General features: G+C 31.8%; 1 protein-coding gene across 1 annotated transcript in view; it reads left to right on the top strand.

Annotated features, from left to right (window-relative positions):
- The first annotated feature begins 1,866 nt into the window (after positions 1–1,866).
- Positions 1,867–19,199, top strand: part of LOC145323113 (protein amalgam-like) — a 52,692-nt gene continuing 35,359 nt past the window's right edge. The window contains exons 1-4 of the mRNA XM_080165499.1: positions 1,867–1,930; positions 10,171–10,256; positions 12,041–12,151; positions 13,566–13,669. Of these exons, the coding sequence (XP_080021625.1) occupies positions 1,882–1,930; positions 10,171–10,256; positions 12,041–12,151; positions 13,566–13,669 (350 nt within the window). The 5' untranslated portion in view covers positions 1,867–1,881. The remainder of the gene's footprint in view (positions 1,931–10,170; positions 10,257–12,040; positions 12,152–13,565; positions 13,670–19,199) is intronic.

Consider the following 19,199-nt stretch of genomic DNA (forward strand, 5'->3'; position numbering starts at 1 on the left):
ATTTTGTTTATCATAATTGGGCTTTAACATTTGTTAAGTGTCTCTTACAGTCACTTTATGCAAGTTATTCCGCAACACAGACGGAATGTTAGACGTACAGACAGACCTAAGCTTCAGAGCAGCTAGGCTTCTAAAAAGTAAAAATATAATGATAAAATCAATATTTACTTATAAATGATAACATGACACTTAAAAACATAACATACAGGGTAGTGAAATTATTTTTATATCTAAAATAAAAAGTAGTACTTTTTTTGTTAGTAGCTTAAGATTTCGATAACTACTGAAACGATTGAGTTCTTCATTTTATTGAAGCTTTACATAGGCCCCGTGATGATTAAAAGCTATTAAATTTTAGATTTAAATATTGTGGTGGTTTAGGGCTATTATCTGTTCTTTAACCCTTCGAATACAAAGCTACTTGATGCTAGAACCGCAGGCACTAGAAAGCTTATAAACAGTAAAACTACATAATACTATATTTTTTTTTGATAAAACCAATTTAGTTGTTTATCTGTATGTGTGGGATAGTCACATTTCTATTTACCAATAATAAAGTGTTAGTCAACAAGGATGACAACATCCATAAAAGCGAAGCACTGAAACGGTAGGACAAACGGACATTAACACTTGTATAGTGTCAGAACTGAATAATCATAATATAAAATGTTTAAGAGTCAAAGCAAAATTGTAAGTAAATTTGTTGAAAAACTGCTTGATACAGGATTATGTTTATGGACATACTTACATTTTCAGGACTTGATTATAGAGTTGCATCGCTTATTACATTATTTAGATCACATAAAAATTTGTTGTTAAAAAAGTAAAAAAATCAACATGTTTAAAATGGACGTACGGACATTTTGGTAATGATTTTAAAGTTGCTACGCTTTCTAAATCGTACCTAACTACTAAAGGAATCACCATGCAAAATTTGAAACAGATAGGACAATTCTAACATGCCTAAATTAACGAAAAAAGCTATCCGTTACGGACGTACGGACGGACCGACCCAATTATAGAAAAGCTTCGCTTTTAAAAATACTAATAGTGTAATTTGAAAAAAGATATTCCTTCCACGTAGGGACTGTCTAGCAACGATTATAGAGCTGCTGCGCTTTCTAAATTGTAACTTGATATTACAGAATCATCATACCAAGTTTGAAATTGATAAGACAATTCTAACATGCTCAAATATTTATAGTTAAATTACCACTATCCACCTTTGTACATAATCTTCTTGAAATGCTTTATAAAAATTCCAATGCCTGTAAATTTTATTAAAAGCGAAGCTTTTCTATAATTAGGGTCGGTCCGTCCGTAACGGATAGCTTTTTCCGTTAATTTAGGCATGTTAGAATTGTCCTATCGATTTCAAATTTTGCAATGTGACTCCTTTAGTAGTTAGGTACGATTTAGAAAGCGTAGCAACTCTATAATCATTACCAAAATGTCCGTCCGTCCATTTTAAAAATGTTGATTTTTTTACTTTTCTAACAACAAATTTTTATGTGATCTAATCATCAGATTGATCTGATTTTAGGTATATTGATTCCTGGGACAACAAAGTATAATGTAATAAGCGAAGCAACTCTATAATCAAGTCCTAAAAATGTAAGTATGTCCATAAAAATTATCCTGTATCAAGCAGTTTTTCAACAAATTTACTTACAATTTTGCTTTGACTCTTATAAATTTATATTATGATAATTAAGTTCTAACACTATACAAGTGTTAATGTCCGTTTGTCCTACCGTTTTAGTGCTTCGCTTTTATGGATGTTGTCATCCTTGTTTCAATATATTTTAACATATTGTACAAAGAAGTAATATCATGTTATTATTATGTGTTTTGTTTTTCAGATATGAAAATCGTATAAAAATGTTGTCTATTTGTCTGTTGTTATTTTTTCTGGCCCCAGCCTACAATGGTAAGTCAACCAATTTCATTTTATAAGGGGCAGGGATCTTAAGGGATAAGACAATGAAAGATAAATTGAGTTACATCTCCAATAAAAATGAACAAATTACGCCTTCTGTAGATTAAAATTATACGTTGAAAGGTTTGGACACTTCTAGTAGTAGGAACTAATCAATCAATTGATTTGATAAAAGTACCAAAAGTCAACGAATAAGAGAGCGGCGTTATAAAACTATAAAACACAGCAAAATTGTAAGTAAATTTGTTGAAAAACTGCTTGAAGCAGAATAATGTTTATAGACATACTTACATTTTTGGACTTGATTATAGAGTTGCTTTGCCTATAATATTGTTCTTTGTTGTCCCAGGAATCAATATACCAAAAATCAGATCAAACGGATAATTAGAACACTTGAAAATTTGTTGTTTAAAAAGTAGAAAATTCAACATGTTTAAAATGGACGTACAGACATTCTGGTAATGATTATAGAGTTGCTACGCTTTCTAAATCGTACCCAACTACTACAGGAATCATCATGCAAAGTTTGAATTCGATAGGACAATTCTAACATGCCTAAATTAACGAATAAAAGCTGTCTATCTCGGACGGACGTACGGACGTACGGACGAACCGACCCTAATTATAGAAAAGCTTCGCTTTCAAAAAATCATATAAAGAATATATTATGGACACTCCATACATCCCTCTTGCGAGCGGATAGACCATTCAACATTTCATTGGATATTAGGTAAAATACAAAATGCTGAATGTTTAAGTTTATTTAGTTTTGTATGCAGTTTAATGTAATATCAATAATGAATAAATTAGGTTACATAGATAAAAGGATAAATGGATAATCCCTAATTTTGCGACTGAATATTTCTCCCTCTCTCTTATTCTATCTCTATATCTATCTTTATTTTCTCTCTCTCCCTCTTTCTTTACCTCTTTCGCTCTCTTTTTCTATCTCTCTATCTATCTTTATTTTCTCTACTCTATCTTTCTATACCTCTTTCTCTCTCTTTTTCTATCTCTCTATCTATCTTTATTTTCTCTCTCTTTCTCTTTCTCTCTCTTTTTCTATCTCTCGCTTTCTTTCTTTCTCGCTCTAGTTTTCTTTGTCACTTTCCATCTTTCTCTATCTCTCAATCTATCTTTATTTTCTCTCTCTCCCTCTTTCTTTACCTCATTCTCTCTCTTTTTCTATCTCTCTATCTATTTTTATTTTCTCTCTCTCCCTCTTTCTTTACCTCTTTCTCTCTCTTTTTCTATCTCTCTATCTATCTTTATTTACTCTCTCTCCCTCTTTCTTTACATCATTCTCTCTCTTTTTCTATCTCTCGCTTTCTTTCTTTCTCGCTCTATTTTTCTTTTTCACTTCTTGCCATCTTGCTCTCTCTCGTATTTCTCTCGCATTCTCTCATAATCCTTTCTTTTTCTTTCTAAATCTCTCTCTCTCTATCTATCTTTCTCATGCAAAATAAAGTGTTCCCTTATTTAATATAAATTGGGTTGTTGTGCAAATTTATATATTACTAGCGGTTTCGACCCTAGAGTCCACTATCTACTTTAATTTTAGTTTAAACAGAGGGAAAGAATATATTTTTTTGAGGTAACCTCCCTAAAAATAGTAACAACCTTCCCTGGACCTATAAGAAGCTTCACTGTAAAGGAGAACCTTATTGTTTTTACGGTCAGTGAGATCCTTTGCTAAGGATAGACACAATCACATATTAGGATTTTTCCACTATTTTTTTTTCACTATACGGCATTCTAATAAAGATACTGACTGTTTTCGACTGTTTAAATTTTTTATTATAATTGTATCATAAAAGAACAAAAGGGAACATTGGAAAATTGGAAAAGTCCAATAATCTTAGAGCTGCACACAGTATTATAAAACTAAAAGAGACTAAAAGAAATTCTTTAAAGTGTAAGTACAAAGAAGGGAGGAAGGGTATTGGGATTCCACTGCCTAAATAACCAATTCTACCAAATTAATTAATCTATAATCAGGAAAAAAACCTTTCAAGTTTTTAAACTAAATTTATTAGTTTAGATTAATTCCATGGAAAGCAAAGCTTTTTTATACTTAAACTTTGTCTGTCAATCTGTACATGGTAAATTAAGATATACTTGATAGGGGACAAAGTCGCTCAATAATGAGGGATGAGGAGAGGAGGAGTGGAAAAGAAAACTTTTGAAAAAGAGATGGATAATCCCTCATTTTTATGACGTCACATGCTGATTTATTGAGCGACTTTATCCCCTTACTATAATTGTTCTATAAATTAAAACTTTTTTTTACTATTTACTCAATAGGATAAAAATTTTATGGAAAGGTCAGATTTTCTAATTAAGAAAGTTGATCTAAAAAAGATGAAAACAACCACAAAAGCAAAACTACAAATTAGACAGTTGGGTAAATGATCATTAACACCTGTAGAATGTCAGCAAATTCCTAATATTATATAGCTTGATTAATATGAATATATACATGCATTGACTGTTAAGCTTCTTCGCTTCTTCTGCCTAATCTTTCAAAGAATCGCCATTACAGAAATCAAGATGATAATAGAATCATGAAATTCAGCAATTTTATTTAACTTGAATTTTGTAAGGGTAGAGAAGGGGTCACCATGATTGTGGGTTAAACCTTATCGTTATGATATGCCAAAAATCCCACTACCTTCTAGGTTTACTCAATTGAAAATGCCACTTTTCCCAATATAGATTGACAATTCACAAACTTAGCTTATTTCTGTTTCGCTACAAGAATTTCCAGGGATTATAAGGGATAAGAGAATTGCATATAAATTGATATTCATCCCGATTATGATACACAAAATTACTCTTCTTTAAATTACTGTTAGTAAAATTACAAATAGTAATTTAAAGAAGAAAATTAGAAAATTAAGTTAAAGTCCCCAAGGTGAAAGCCAACGAAAAAGAAAACGTTTTATAAAATAAAGTGTAATAAATAGTCCAATTTTTTATCCCTCCCTAAGAATTTTTCTTTCCAGTCCTAATATTTTATCTATGTTTTGACAAATATGGATTTGTATTCGATTTTAGCAGCTTTCTTACACTTAGGTTTGTCCGCAATTGACCATTAGGTCGTTTAAAAAATTTAAATACTTTTAGAAAGGGTTATCTCAAGAAACACTATTTCCCCTAAAATTCTGGAGAACAAGAATATCAGTTTCCTTTTAATTTGCTATGATAACAATATAAGTATTTTGTCAAAATATTCATTTTCCCAGAAAGGGAGGGGAAAATGGAGTGTTAATTACACTTGTAACTAAAGTTTTATAATTTAATTACGTTATCTAATTCGTAGGCTCATAAACTTCTTCTTTGCGTTGGTTCTAAACTCGTAGTGTCCAAACTTTTCAACCAATAATCTTAATCTATAGAAGAAATAGTTTGTATCATCATTATAGAGTTATATCAAATTATCTTTTATTGTCTTATTCCTTAAGATCTCGGATATTTTCTATTATTAGGTGAAATATCCTGCTTGTCATGTCATATTTATTCTTTTCCTTATATGTTAAGTATTTCTCAGGGATCTTAAGGGATAAGATAATAGAGAATAAATTACACTCCCAATGATGATAAACTTTATTATTATGGGTTGTAAACTGCTATTTTGGATACAACCAATCATTATCCAATAAAAATTCTTAAGGTTTTTGAGCACATGAATAACATAGTGTAGTTATAAAACTTTGGGTACCAGTGTACTCTACAGGCTAATGTCCCCTCCCTCCCCGATTCTTACCACACAATTATTTTTGTATATTTTCTAAGAATAGAAATGATAATAATGCAAATATAATAATGACAATGAATTCAATAACAAGAATAATTTATAAATATGCAAAATTCCAGGGCCCGTCAGCCGCCATACAAAAAGGAATTCCAGGGCCCGTCCATCGCTGTACTTTAAACCAGCTGAACAAAATAGCTGCTAATTAAGAGTTCTTATGATGGCTAATTATATGTCATTGGGTGGCTAGATAAGTTGCGGCTGCGGTTTTAAAAAATCAAATGGCGGTTCACGGTCGTGGCCGACGAGCCCTGTTTGTGTACAAATATGCAAAAATATCGCTAAGAAAATGTCAATTTATCATCTTTTTGCAAATGTTTATGTCAACTGAAAACAATTTATCAATAAAGTATGCTAAATACTTCTAGGTTGGCGTCCCTGTGAGGCTTGGAGGTATTGTGTTGACATAAAATTTGATGGATTGTTTTGACTATATGGTATTTATTAAAAGTGGTCATTAATGACATTTCATAACGTTATTACAAATATGTTATATCTATCATTACTATAAAAATATCTACCATGTGAGGCTATGCTTATAATGGCTAAAGTCTTATTTTGATATAATATCAGCAATTAAGATATACAGGGTGAGAAGTTATGCATAACTTTGGAAATTTTGCAGTTAGTTATTTATTGAATGTTTAGATATTTTCTGACCAAAAGACCTTTATTCCACCTCTTCCCCTCCCTTTTTCTGGATATTCCAATCATAATTTAGTTTTATGTTTCAAGAAAAAATACTTTGAACTATTTATAGTACATTCAGTTTATAGTGACTTATAATTTGGAAGGATAGTTTTGCCATGATTAAAATCCAGGAATCTAAAGGGATAAGACAATGGCCGATAAATTGATGTACACAGAGTTATTCCTCCTGTAGATTAAAATTATTGGTTGAAACGTATGAACACTCAACTTAATGAAGCAACCAAACAAAAGTCCCTACAGTTGTTAAGCCAAAGATAAAGAAAATTATAAAACTTTGGAGACTAGTTTAATAAAAAAAACCATTATCCCCCCTCTCTTTGGTTAGGGTCGGTCCGTCCGTCCGTCACGGATAGCTTTTTTCGTTAATTTAGACATGTTAAAATTGTCCTATCGATTTCAAATTTTGCATGGTGATTCCTTTAGTAGTTAGGTACGATTTAGAAAGCGTAGCAACTCTATAATCATTACCAAAATGTCCGTACGTCCATTTTAAACATGTTGATTTTTTTTACATTTTTAACAACAAATTTTTTACTTTTTTAAATAGCTTTTTTCGTTAATTTAGGCATGTTAGAATTGTCCTATCGATTTCAAATTTTGCATGGTGATTTCTGTAATAGTTAGGTACGAGTTAGAAAGCGTCGCAACTCTATAATCATTACCAGAATGTCCGTACGTCCATTTTAAACATGTTGATTTTTTTTTACATTTTTAACAACAAATTTGTATGTGACCTAATTATCCGATTGGTCTGATTTTTGGTATACTGATTCCTGGGACAACAAAGTACAATATTATAAGCGAAGCAACTCTATAATCAAGTCCTAAAAATGTAAGTATGTCCATAATCATTATCCTGTATCAAGCAGTTTTTCAACAAATTTACTTACAATTTTGCTTTGACTCTTATACATTCGCATTCTGATTTTTCAGTTCTGACATTATACAAGTGTTAATGTCCGTTTGTCCTACTGTTTCAGAGCTTCGCTTTTATGGATGTTGTCATCCTTGTTTTTTTTTTACAAATTAGAACTTTATTACTAACATACAAAGTAAACTATAAAGCAGCTATGGCTTAAATAAATTATCCAATATGCCTAAAAGCGTACTACACATACACCATAGCTTTACATATAATGATGACATATTTTCTTTAGTAGCGCAGCCACTCTGTATATAGGGTATGTCCGTATGTCCTTCACTCCTTCTAATATGCCTAAAAGCGTACTACACATACAACATAGCTACACATATAATGGTGGCATATTTTTTTTTTGTAGCGCAGCTACTTTGTATGTTGAGAATGTCCGTACGTCCATCAATACGCTAAAATCATCACATGAGACAGCGTAAAGTGGCAGAGGTGCATTAAAAAAATTACGTCATATGATACAATAACCAATAAGAGGCCTGCATAAATTTTACCATTGGTCAATTACAGTGTATCCTGGCCTCTCATTGGTCAACTTTATTGTATAGCGTAATTTTTTTGGTTCCACTTTACTCTGTCTCCATCACGTTACCGAATGACGTAACGTGCATTCGCTTAATTGCTATTTTAACAAATTTAAAAACACCATATTTTTTGCTTAAAAATTATGATAGTGATATTTTAAGATCTATTGACACTAATTAATTGCAGTTTATTTATGATAAATGTTGTTGCTACGCTAAATGATTGTCCTTATTTTTCTATAATAAAGCAATCTCCTTGAAGATACTCAAGTGTTTATCTAAATATTCTTACAGAAAAAAAATTGAGGTGAATATATTCAGTGGGGTGCTTTACCTTCCGCATATGTATCAGTTTTAATTCACTGGGACCGCATACTATTACAACAGCACAAACTGTCCTTCCTTGAAGCATGGATATAGAATACGTGGATACTGTGAGAGGATCTCGCATACCTTGATAAAATGTATCTTACAGCTGGCTAATAGAATGATAACCCCCCACTTATGTATTTACTCCATTTCCTCAACAGACAATGGAGGAACGTATGTGAATATGCCAGTGCAATAACTGTATTTTTGTCTTACCCCCTAAAAACGCAGGTGTGAATTTGACAGTAAAACTGTGTATTTGACAGTAATATCACTGTATTTTTGCTAGTGGTAAATCTGCCATGTACCCACAAATATCTGTGTGCCATATTAGCAAACCTAAATTGTTGACAAAAATCCACTTTATCCATTTTTATTTATTGGCTATTGTATTTTTTTTGTTAATCATTATTATTTTCTATGCGAAGGTTCATGAACACCTTATATACATACTTTATAAAATGTTGCATGAAAGGATATTTTAGCTTCTTATCCCTATAAAAAATTGCCCCCCTTCTTTAATAAAAAAAATTTAAATAAGGGGACGGGGTCTTCTTCTAGAGGGTACTCCCTCTTTTGATGAAGCCCGAAAGGTCACGAAAGAAACCGCCATTCTGTGATGTATTATTTTAAATTTAATCTGTAAGCTTTCAAGTCTAAAGCACAAAAAGGTCAACCATAGATTTGCGTATAAAACGCCCCTAAAAACAAGGGTCATAATCACTTGTTTATGTGTATATGTAATTGTACGTACATATTATATTTTGTATAGTTACATTAATACACACGACGTTCTCCCAGAGACTTGTTTTCACATTTTTTCCTTTTCATATTTTGGGTACTAAATATAAGCATTACCCTCACTCATTTCTTTAAATTTTACGCAGCAGTTGAGTTAACATACTATGACAAACATACCCTAACTGTAGGGTAGCTATGCTACTAAACAATCAATCCATCACACAATCACATCTTGGTTTAAAAAGTTGTAGTTTGTAAAAACCAATAAAATTTTGCATTGTGACCATGAAAATGTGGAAGAGAGTGTGCGTTCACTTCAGCAAATATATTCCATTATTTGATCATCAGAACCGCTAACTATTACTACACCACAAACAGTGAAATCATTCTGATCATAGTGCCTTTCTTCTAATTAATTTGTTCCTAATGGCTACGCCTACAAAATAGTTATAAACCTTCCCCAGACCTAAAAGGAGCTAATTTGTAAAGGAGAACCATATTGGTTTAGCGGTTCTTCAGAACAAATAAAAAAAACAGACATATTGTTACTTGTTTGTTTTTCTTCTTCAAATATTGCGATAATCATGTGCGGAACTGAATTCACACCATGGAAAGATGCATTTAGTTGAAGCTCTGAAACTTGAAAAAAACTTTTGTGAATGGCAAATAGTTGAATAATACAGAATGGGGTTGATGGCCAGATAGTTTGAGATCTGATTGAACAAACAAGAGGCGTGTAGAAGGGGGGTGTATCCACCCTCTGGCAATGTTTTGACTTTTTATGTAGTGGTTTTTTTTTGGGTTGTGCTTCGCACTCTCTCCTGGCAAAACCCTTTTCATACCACTGCGTAGAACTATTTATAAATATATATTATCCCTCACCTTTCTAATGTGCTGTACAACTCATATTCAGATCTCCAACCTTATTATTGTACCTACTAAACTAACCTAAAAAACTTTATTTTTGTTGAATTTAGCAATGGATGACTTTTTCTTGGTGATTTTGATTTATTTAAACTTTAGTACGGTCTTACGGTACTACATGCATTATTAAAAGGAATTTATGCAAGTCAAGCTCTTAAGGGAAATCACGTTTCATAATTATTAATTTCTCTGCATCTAAAATTTATGTTTATTGTAGAAAAGAAGACGCCCATGAAAAGTGCGATGAATTCTCAAACAATATTTGAAAATTACGACTTGGACCAACAGTTGAAAATTATTAAGGTAAATTCTTTCATCAATATTACTATGATGAATCTACACCAAAAATGGTTTATAAGGTCCCCGCTCTGAACAATGGACATAATTAAGCAAAAACAAAGCAGTTTATATATACTAATAATAATATAATATATGCACTGTGATAGCGTATCTTATTGTAGTAAGGGTATTTTTGTCTGAAGCTTAAGATCTCAACAATTACTGAACTGATTGGGTTCTCTATTTTTGGTAAGCTTCACAGAGGTCATGTTATGGTTTTAGGATATTTCATTTTGAGATTCAAGTCCTTGGATAGTTTTAAGCTATTTTTCTAGCCCCTTTCTGCTCTTTTTAATACAGAGCCCCTAGATTCTAGGGGCACTGCCGCCATAATATTATCTATAATACAAAGTAGTATGATGTCTTTCTGTCTGTCTGAAGCTTAAGATCTCAGTAACCACTGAACCGATTGGGCTCTTCTCTTCAGGGAATATACCTACTGGTCCTAGGATGGTTATAAGCTATTTTCTTGGGGGGGGGGGGGGTGGACACCCCCAACCCCCCCCCCAAAAAAAATTAAAAATCCCCCCCCCTCAAATTAATTTTTTATTTTTATTTTTAAATCTTAATATCACGAAAATAGGTCGATAAAACCTCTGGGGGCAAAGCCCCTAGAGGCTAGGGGCGAAGCCGCTAGTAAACAACAAAGAAGTAGTGACGCATATAATAAAATTGTAATGTATGAATAAATTGACCAAAAACCATTTATCCAAGACTATTGTGTTAATAATTGTCCTGCATACATGCATGCATTAAATAGAAGTCAGAGGATATTAGAAAACAATGTTTAGACGCGAAACTTCTAACAAAGGGCTGTACAGTCGTGGTTAAAGTACATATTATATAGTTTTTATCGGTAATTCAGGCATGTTAGAATTGTCCCATATATCGATTTAAACTTAAAACGAAGTTTTCTGTAACAGATAGTTCGTGCATATTAAGTGTAGAAACCAATGGCGTGCACAGTGTTTTAACCAAAAAAAATTTACCAATGATAGGCCAGTATACACTGTAATTGACCAATGATAAAATTTATAGTGGCCTCTCATTGGTTAATTTTTTTGACGTCATAATCTGAGTCAGGCACTTTACTAGCTTCAAATTAACTACCCCATACGATTTATAAAAAAACATTCTTACTATAAAAAACATTTTCTTTCTTTGTGGCGTCATTAATTATTGATTTTTTTATACATTACACACACAAACACACAATATAATATAACTAGCGGTTGTGCCCCTAGTATTTAGGGGCTCTGTCTTCGGAAAAGTATGGGGAATGTCAGACAAGTAGCCCAAAACCATCCCATCCTAAATTCTAAACTAAAATAGCCCGAAACCACCCCGGGAGCTATGTGAAGCTTTCCATAAAAGGAAAACTCAACCGGTTCAGTAATTTATGTTAAAATTCTATATTAGACTTGTCAGATCAAAATACTTATTTTAGTAATACAGCTACTTTATATCAAGCGAATGATGATGATTCCGTTAATCTTTAAACATATATTAGTGCTATTAGGTCTTGATTTTGTCCCCCCAAAAAAGAGGTGATAATTACTGGACATTATAATCTATTTAAGGCAGTTTTAACATTGTTCATAGAAAAATGATGCTTTAATTAATTTGATTTAACATCACGCTTTAGGTATTTACATGGTCTTATTTTAGAGTTTTTTGATGGCAATGGCGAAAAAAAGGTCATATGAAAATATCATATAAAAACAGCTAAAATAATATCTATTTTTTAGGCTGCTATGGCAACGCGTATCGATGCAGAGAACTCGCCTGGCAATGTTACCGTGGTTGCTGGTGACACAGCCATGCTCACATGCACTGTTATCAATATTGGTGATAAGTCGGTAAGTTTCATCGTTATTTCACGCTTCTAGAGGCACTTGAGAGTCCACCTTCCACCATTTCTAGGACCAATATCTCTTGGAAATGTGATGGTTTCATCTCCCAAAATAATCAAAAACCTTCTCTGGACAGACGATTAGCTTCAGTTTAAAGGAGAACCATATCGGTTCAGCGGCTAGTAAGTAATAAATAAATATCGCCACTGGAAAAAAAACTACAAGAAAGTTTTTTACTTAAAAAAAACTAAAATTGAAAATGGACGGACGACTTACTCTACTTTCCTTCCCTTCAGTGACCCTTGAGGCCTCTAGGGGCGTAGCCGCTAGTAATAGTTATATAAAATGAAGGAATATTTGCTAAAATGTATAATAGATAGATAGTACTAATTGATCTGTTGACCCACACATTGTAAATATAAAAAACATCACTATACAAACACAACATTGGATATATTATTACTTGGATTTTACACCAGATTTGATGGTTCTCTAATAAAGTGATCTTGTAGCTGGCTAAAATAACTATTCCTTCTTCTACTCCCTTTATCCCATCCCATCCCCTGCAACTGGATGAACAAACTAAACAGTAAATGGGGTAGATGTTAGCAACCTAGATTGACGACAATTTTTCCTCTGTCGTAATATCCACGTATATTCTACATCCATTTGGACAACAAAGACATAATCAAACATAACATAATAAAACAAGGATGACAACATCTATATGTAGCGAAGCACAACATTATTTATGGATTTGCAAACGGACAAAGTTGGATATAGAGATATTCAGTTGTCACTAAAAAAGAAAATCAAAGAGAGAGAGAGAGAGAGAATATGCTATAATTGAATGAAAATCATAAATCTTTATAAAAATACTAGCGGCTTTGCCCCAAGAGGTGATCAAAAAAAATTAAGGTGAAATTCGTAAAAGGACCAAGGAAATCTCCTGCAAAAAAAAATAAAGGACCAAGGAAATCTTCTGGAATAAAAAAAGAAAAAATATAAAAATGTTTTTTTTTGTTTTTTGGGGGGTTGGGGGTTTTCCACCCCCCAAGAAAATAGCTTAAAACCATCACAGGACCAGTAGGTATAATCCCTGAAAAGTAGAGCCCAATCGGTTCAGCGGTTACTGAGATCTTAAGCTTCAGACGGACAGACAGACGGACAGACGGACAGACAGACAGACGGACAGACATCGTTCTACTTTGTATTATAGATAAATGTAATTGTCCTTTAGAGCATGACCAATTAATTAAATAATTATGATTTGAATTATTTCCAGAAGTGTTTTAAAATTTGGTTAATTGCGAATTTTTACATGCATTACTGGGAGAATTTTGTCGATATGTAAATTCGATAGATACTAATGGTGGTATGAAAACTACACGACTTAATATGTTAACCATGTTATTTCTAGGTATCCTGGTTACGTCTGAAAGGTCCAATCCCCCAGTTAATGGCCCTGAACAATGTGACCAACACACTCAACACAAGATTCAAAGCCCTCGTTGCTGATTGGAGGTTAGTACATATCTGATTGTAGAGTAGTATCGCTTAATTTAAAGTTTAGTTAGCTCTACTCTCAACTGTTAGAGGGTAATTTTGTGTATAGTCATTCATTGGGGATGTCAAACAATTTATCAGTCATTGTCTATTCCCTTTAGATCCCTACTAAATATACTCAACACTTTGTTTTATGGGATCTCTTCATAGTTAGATTCCCCCTTTGTATGAATAATGTTTGTAATCGGCGTAATATTTTTCTTTAGATGAAATAACCCTACCTGGTGTAAAAGTATATATTGAAAATATATATTAGTTGTCTCATCATTTATACCTTTTTTCTCTCAGCAAAAGAGAGAAAAGTTTTCGAAGATTTTTTTTTGTATATTTGAAGTAAAAATAAAATTAAATTTTAAGATAAATTTTGAGCTTTCTATTGTTGTCGTTCTTGATATTGAGCTCATAATTTTCAATCAATTTAGTAAAAAAATAGTTTATGTTTATAAAAGTCAATAAGTTAAATGAAAAAATGTACTGTTAAGATGCCTTACAAAAAAAGGAACGCTCTAAAGTAACGAGCATAGTTCAAACTATTTTTTTTTAAATTCACAATGTTTAACTTTACCATTAAACAAATCTTATATATGTAGACTTTTTTTCTGCATTTAATTTTTATCAATGTTTAGCCGTACCGCTGAAGTACGTTATTTTCAAATAGTTTTTCTTTTCGCAATAAATTAACTAAATTCTTTTCTTGATATTATATTTTTGCAAGGGTTGCTAATGTTGCAAGGGTTAGGGCAGCCACTTTTAAAATAAAATCTGGACACGTGTTCATTTCAGTAACTTATTTATTGACCGATTAAAAAAACTAGATAGTCAATTGCAGCTTAAGATTAATTTAATGGCTTTAATACATTATTCATGAACATACTTGATTAATGACTCTTCGGATGGTTGATAACAACGCTGAGTACCAAGGCACTAACATCCCAAATATTACAGACAACCAACCATTTGATTGCGCGGCCTTTCGAGTATATTAACTCTGTATGGTAGTTATGCCTGATTTGTGCCGGGGCATTCCCTACATATTAATTAAGTCAGGCAATAGTCATAATAGCAGTAGGAACAAAAGTGTCTTTAGTAGAGACGTGTTATGCACCTAAATTCGAACCTGGCACCTCCACGATCATATGTATTTTTAATTTTATCCAAATTACATATATAAATTAAAATTTTAGAATAGAAAATAAGAATGCAGAATTAAATGATCCCAAAGCATTTATATAAATTAATATTTGCATCGAATGCTATGCTGATGTCCAAAGTGCATTAATACGCATACATAGAATTATACAGGGTTATCCAATCAAATTTTTACTTTAGGTCAGCTTAGGTTATGTTATTTTAGGTATAGGTAAGATCGCAAGGCACATAAGTTATAGGCCTCGCATGGTTTGGGCTACAAGCAGTGGTCGGCTATAGGAATAAAAAAAAGTTTCAATCTTTTTTTCAATTTTTTTGGACATCGGGGGCTTAATAGTGACTTTTGTAAGTTTTGCAATTTTCCGGGAGCTATGGTTATAGTCAAGTGTTCTTCTATTGAATAAATCATTGCATTAAAAACTATAAAATCCAAGAAAAAGAAACAAATGATTCGTTAGTGTCTTTTTTTATTTTCAAAGTCGCAAAAATTTATTATGACGAGGCCACCCTGTATAGCATCTATGAATATAATAATATAGACACATATCAAAGGAATATTGGAAAAAAAGAAATAATTGAATGTAATAATATTTTTTAAGCATACATAAAAACAAGCTGATGCGCTCTTTTAAAAATTAAAAAACTATTTATCTTTAGACAAAAAATATATATACACAGACTAAATCTTTGTATTAGACAGATTTGAAACCTTTATCTACAATAAAACATTAAATTGCTAATGACTTGGTCCTATTTCTGAGTATCCCTGTATTGAAATATATTGAAATTGGCCACAAATCCTGTAAAAAGTGCAATCTTATTTAAGACAGAATTACACTGTCACACACAGGGTTTATATAATTTTATCTCAAGGCCATTCAAATGCTTATTTTTTTTATAGGCAGAGTAATATTAAATCAAAAGAAAAACTTCTTCTTTTTTATCAATCCTCAATCCTCAACGTTTAATTTTAGTTTAAAAATAAAAAAATAATTAATTTACAGGGGCAATTTCTCTGGGCAGGGTGTAGATACCCTACTGCAAGTAGTTAAAGTCTTCCCTATCCATGTATAAGAAGCTTTACAGTAGAGGAGATTTATATCTGTTTATTGGTTAGCGAGATCCTACTCTATAGACAAACACAAAGACAAATAGACTTTTATATAAGGATTTTGTTATTTTTTGACAATAAAAGACTTCTAGGGTTAATAGCAGTTTATATCAATAACGAAATTAATTCGAAAAAACTCATGATACATAATTTCAGTTGTCGTTGTCGTTGGGGGTTAACACAAAGTAGAATTGACGACCTTTACATCTGCCCTCAAAATTATTTTTTTTAGATTTATTTTGCTTGTTGGTTATACCTTAATCCTGGGTTAATGGGCACACAACCGAGAAATTATTAAATATATTTAGTAGGCCAATCTTGAAATTATAACAAGTTTTCAATCATTGCCTAATTTCTATTTAATCTTATTACAAATGCTGTATAGAGTATAAAGGGACTATCTGAGAGATTAATATATTAAGAAAGTTTTTATCTTTATCAAAGGTCCACTTTATAAATTCAATTTTAACATAGCGTAGAAATTAGTTCGATAAGTTTTATAATTTTTGACTGCTTTGATTATATTTCCACCCCTTTATTCATTTGATAACACATTCTATCATAAAATTTAAGATATCATACTGAAGCTCTTTAAAGTGCCTTTAAAAAAGGGGAAAGATTTAAAAAACTATTTGCCTAAGTATCCCCTTTTTCATAGCACTTCAAAGAGCTTTATCTTTCAAATGGATTAATCAAAACCAAATAGAAATAGAAGAATAGAAGCATATTTTGAACCCTTTTTTCGTCAAATCTAAGAAAGAACATTTCTAGCAGACAAAAGTATTGTTTACTTTCGACTCAAGCTGATGTGGATTCTTAAGAAATTATAGACTGGCTACTCGATAGTGAGGCAAAATTATTTTTTTGTGAAAAATCATCCAAAAGCACATTAATAATCTACAAAAATTAAACAAAATCATATGTTAACAACCCTTTTAAGATTTTATTTAATTTTTGTAATTTTTTTTATTCGATTTTGGAGGATTTTTCACAAAAATAATTTTGCCTCACCAGCGAGTAGCCAGCATAACTTTTTTTAAAGAATCCACCTCGTTACTAAGTTTTCAAATTTAAACGAAATTTTTGGGCAATTAATTGTGATTCCGCAAAGCTTTCTACTAAGAAAATATACTGTTTACAACTGACTTTTATCTAAGTGTGAAATGAAAAAAAACATGCATTCGTAACAAGATGTGTACACAATTTCAACCAATGAGATTAAATGTATGTACCGATGCGATTCTCCTATTGGCTCAATCAGACATTCCCTCTCTTTCTTAGTACCTTTATTCAAAACCAATAACACTTTAAACATCTTTTATAATATCAATGATTGGTTTTGAAGATGCATTAAGGATGCGATATGGATTACTTATTTGATATTAAAAGATATATAAATTGTTAGAAAGAGTATAATGCCAACCTTTCCATCTGTAATTGTAATTGCCAGTCTTATAGAGAAGCTATGCACCATAGCCAAGGTGTTTGAACTGGAAAAAGGAAATCATAAATCCTATACCATATAAATATTCATTTTAGATATTAATCAGGGATGCAGGGAAAAGTTTGACAGCAACTTTTAACTTTTTGGAAGTAATTTTTCTGTCAATTGAAGACAAAACGTTTACTTTAAGTTAAGCATCTACATTTCATATTCGTGGTTTTTAATATTTCATTGGAGGAAGTTTAAAATTTTTACATTTTTTTGTTCTACTTTGTGCGCCATTCTAACTCCCCACATCCTCCTTCAACTTGAATTATAAATTTAGAGTAGACCACACCACTCAAAAAGCTAAGACAGCCTTAAGGTTTCATGTAAGGTTTGAAGTACATGGGACAATTATATAAATTCTTACGAGAAACACTATTTTATATATATTTGTTCCCTGTCATACATATATAACATGTATTTAGCTCAATTGGACTGAGGAGTTTTAGTTGAAATATCAAACTTTGGTGTAAATACAGTAAAGATTATTATATCTGCTCTAGATTCTGTTAGAAAAAAAAAGATTTTGAAAAATTCAAGTAAAAGCAAATTTTTTGGAGATAATTTTAAATGTTTAAATATTTAAGTTTTCTTGGTCTATAAAATTATAAAACAAATGTTACTGTTCAAAGTCTCTTCTCTTATTTTTTGGATACCCTACAACTTTGCGTTTATACAGAAATTAAAGTAAATAAGACAATTTCTACCCTCATTCCCTGAGATGGGGTTGGATTAAAGCCCCCCTCCCCTAGAATAGATGATACAAAAACAGAAATTGTTGAGTTGATGCCCTTGCAGAAAATTTTGACTTTAACATCGTTCTGGTTTGATAACATTTTTATAAAACTTGCATATTTTAACAATTCACTTAACTTCAATTCTTCAAATTCATTAAATTTGATTGCAATCTTTTAAAAGGTACTTTTATTAAAAGAAAGAGAGTTTTGTATGGACATCCAAACTTTTTGAATTTCCTATATTTTATGTATTATATATGTAGAGGAAAATCGGTTGAAATGTACAATATTTATTTACATATTGGAGTAGGGGCGTACAGCAAAGTTTGACAGAGGGGTGTGCATGTGCAATCTTTTAGACAAAAAAATATTATTTTTAAATTTACAACCAATCTGCAGCCACAAAAAAATTAACAACTCTGGGGACGGTTGATAGAAACACAGGGCCAGACCTTTATAGTAGGTCTCAGCTATTACAGACAACCAATACTTTGATTGCTGGACCTTTGTCTGCAAATTCTAAGTGTACATGAAAGTTAGTTGTGCGTTTTAACGGCGAAGGCATTCCCCCTATTCTTACTATTAATTTGAGATAAGAGTAGTTACGGCTTTTAACGTCTTTAGCTATGATGAAGATTAGGCTGAGATTCGAACAATATTTTGTCCTTTCAATCCTTATATAAAAGTTGACAGGATGCTGACTGTATTTATTGTGGACCGATATGCTTCTCCTTTACAATAAAACTTCTCATGGGTCATTGAATGGTTTTTAATTATCTAGTGGAGGATACCTTTGTCCTTCAAAGAGAAATCGCTCTTGCAAAAGATCCGAATCTCCCCCCAATAATATATTTTTTTTCTTTTTCCTTTTTTAAAATTTGATTGTAAAGTGAAGGGTCGACTGCTACCACTCCCCTTCCCTGAAGAGCCCCTAAAGACTTCTAGGGGCGCAACCGCTAGTTATAGATAAATAAATAGAGGAATCAATGGATGGTAATATTA

This window comes from Acartia tonsa, chromosome 6, assembly GCF_053477335.1.
Source record: "Acartia tonsa isolate MP-2025a chromosome 6, ASM5347733v1, whole genome shotgun sequence".
NCBI classification, from domain to species: Eukaryota; Metazoa; Arthropoda; class Copepoda; order Calanoida; family Acartiidae; genus Acartia; species Acartia tonsa.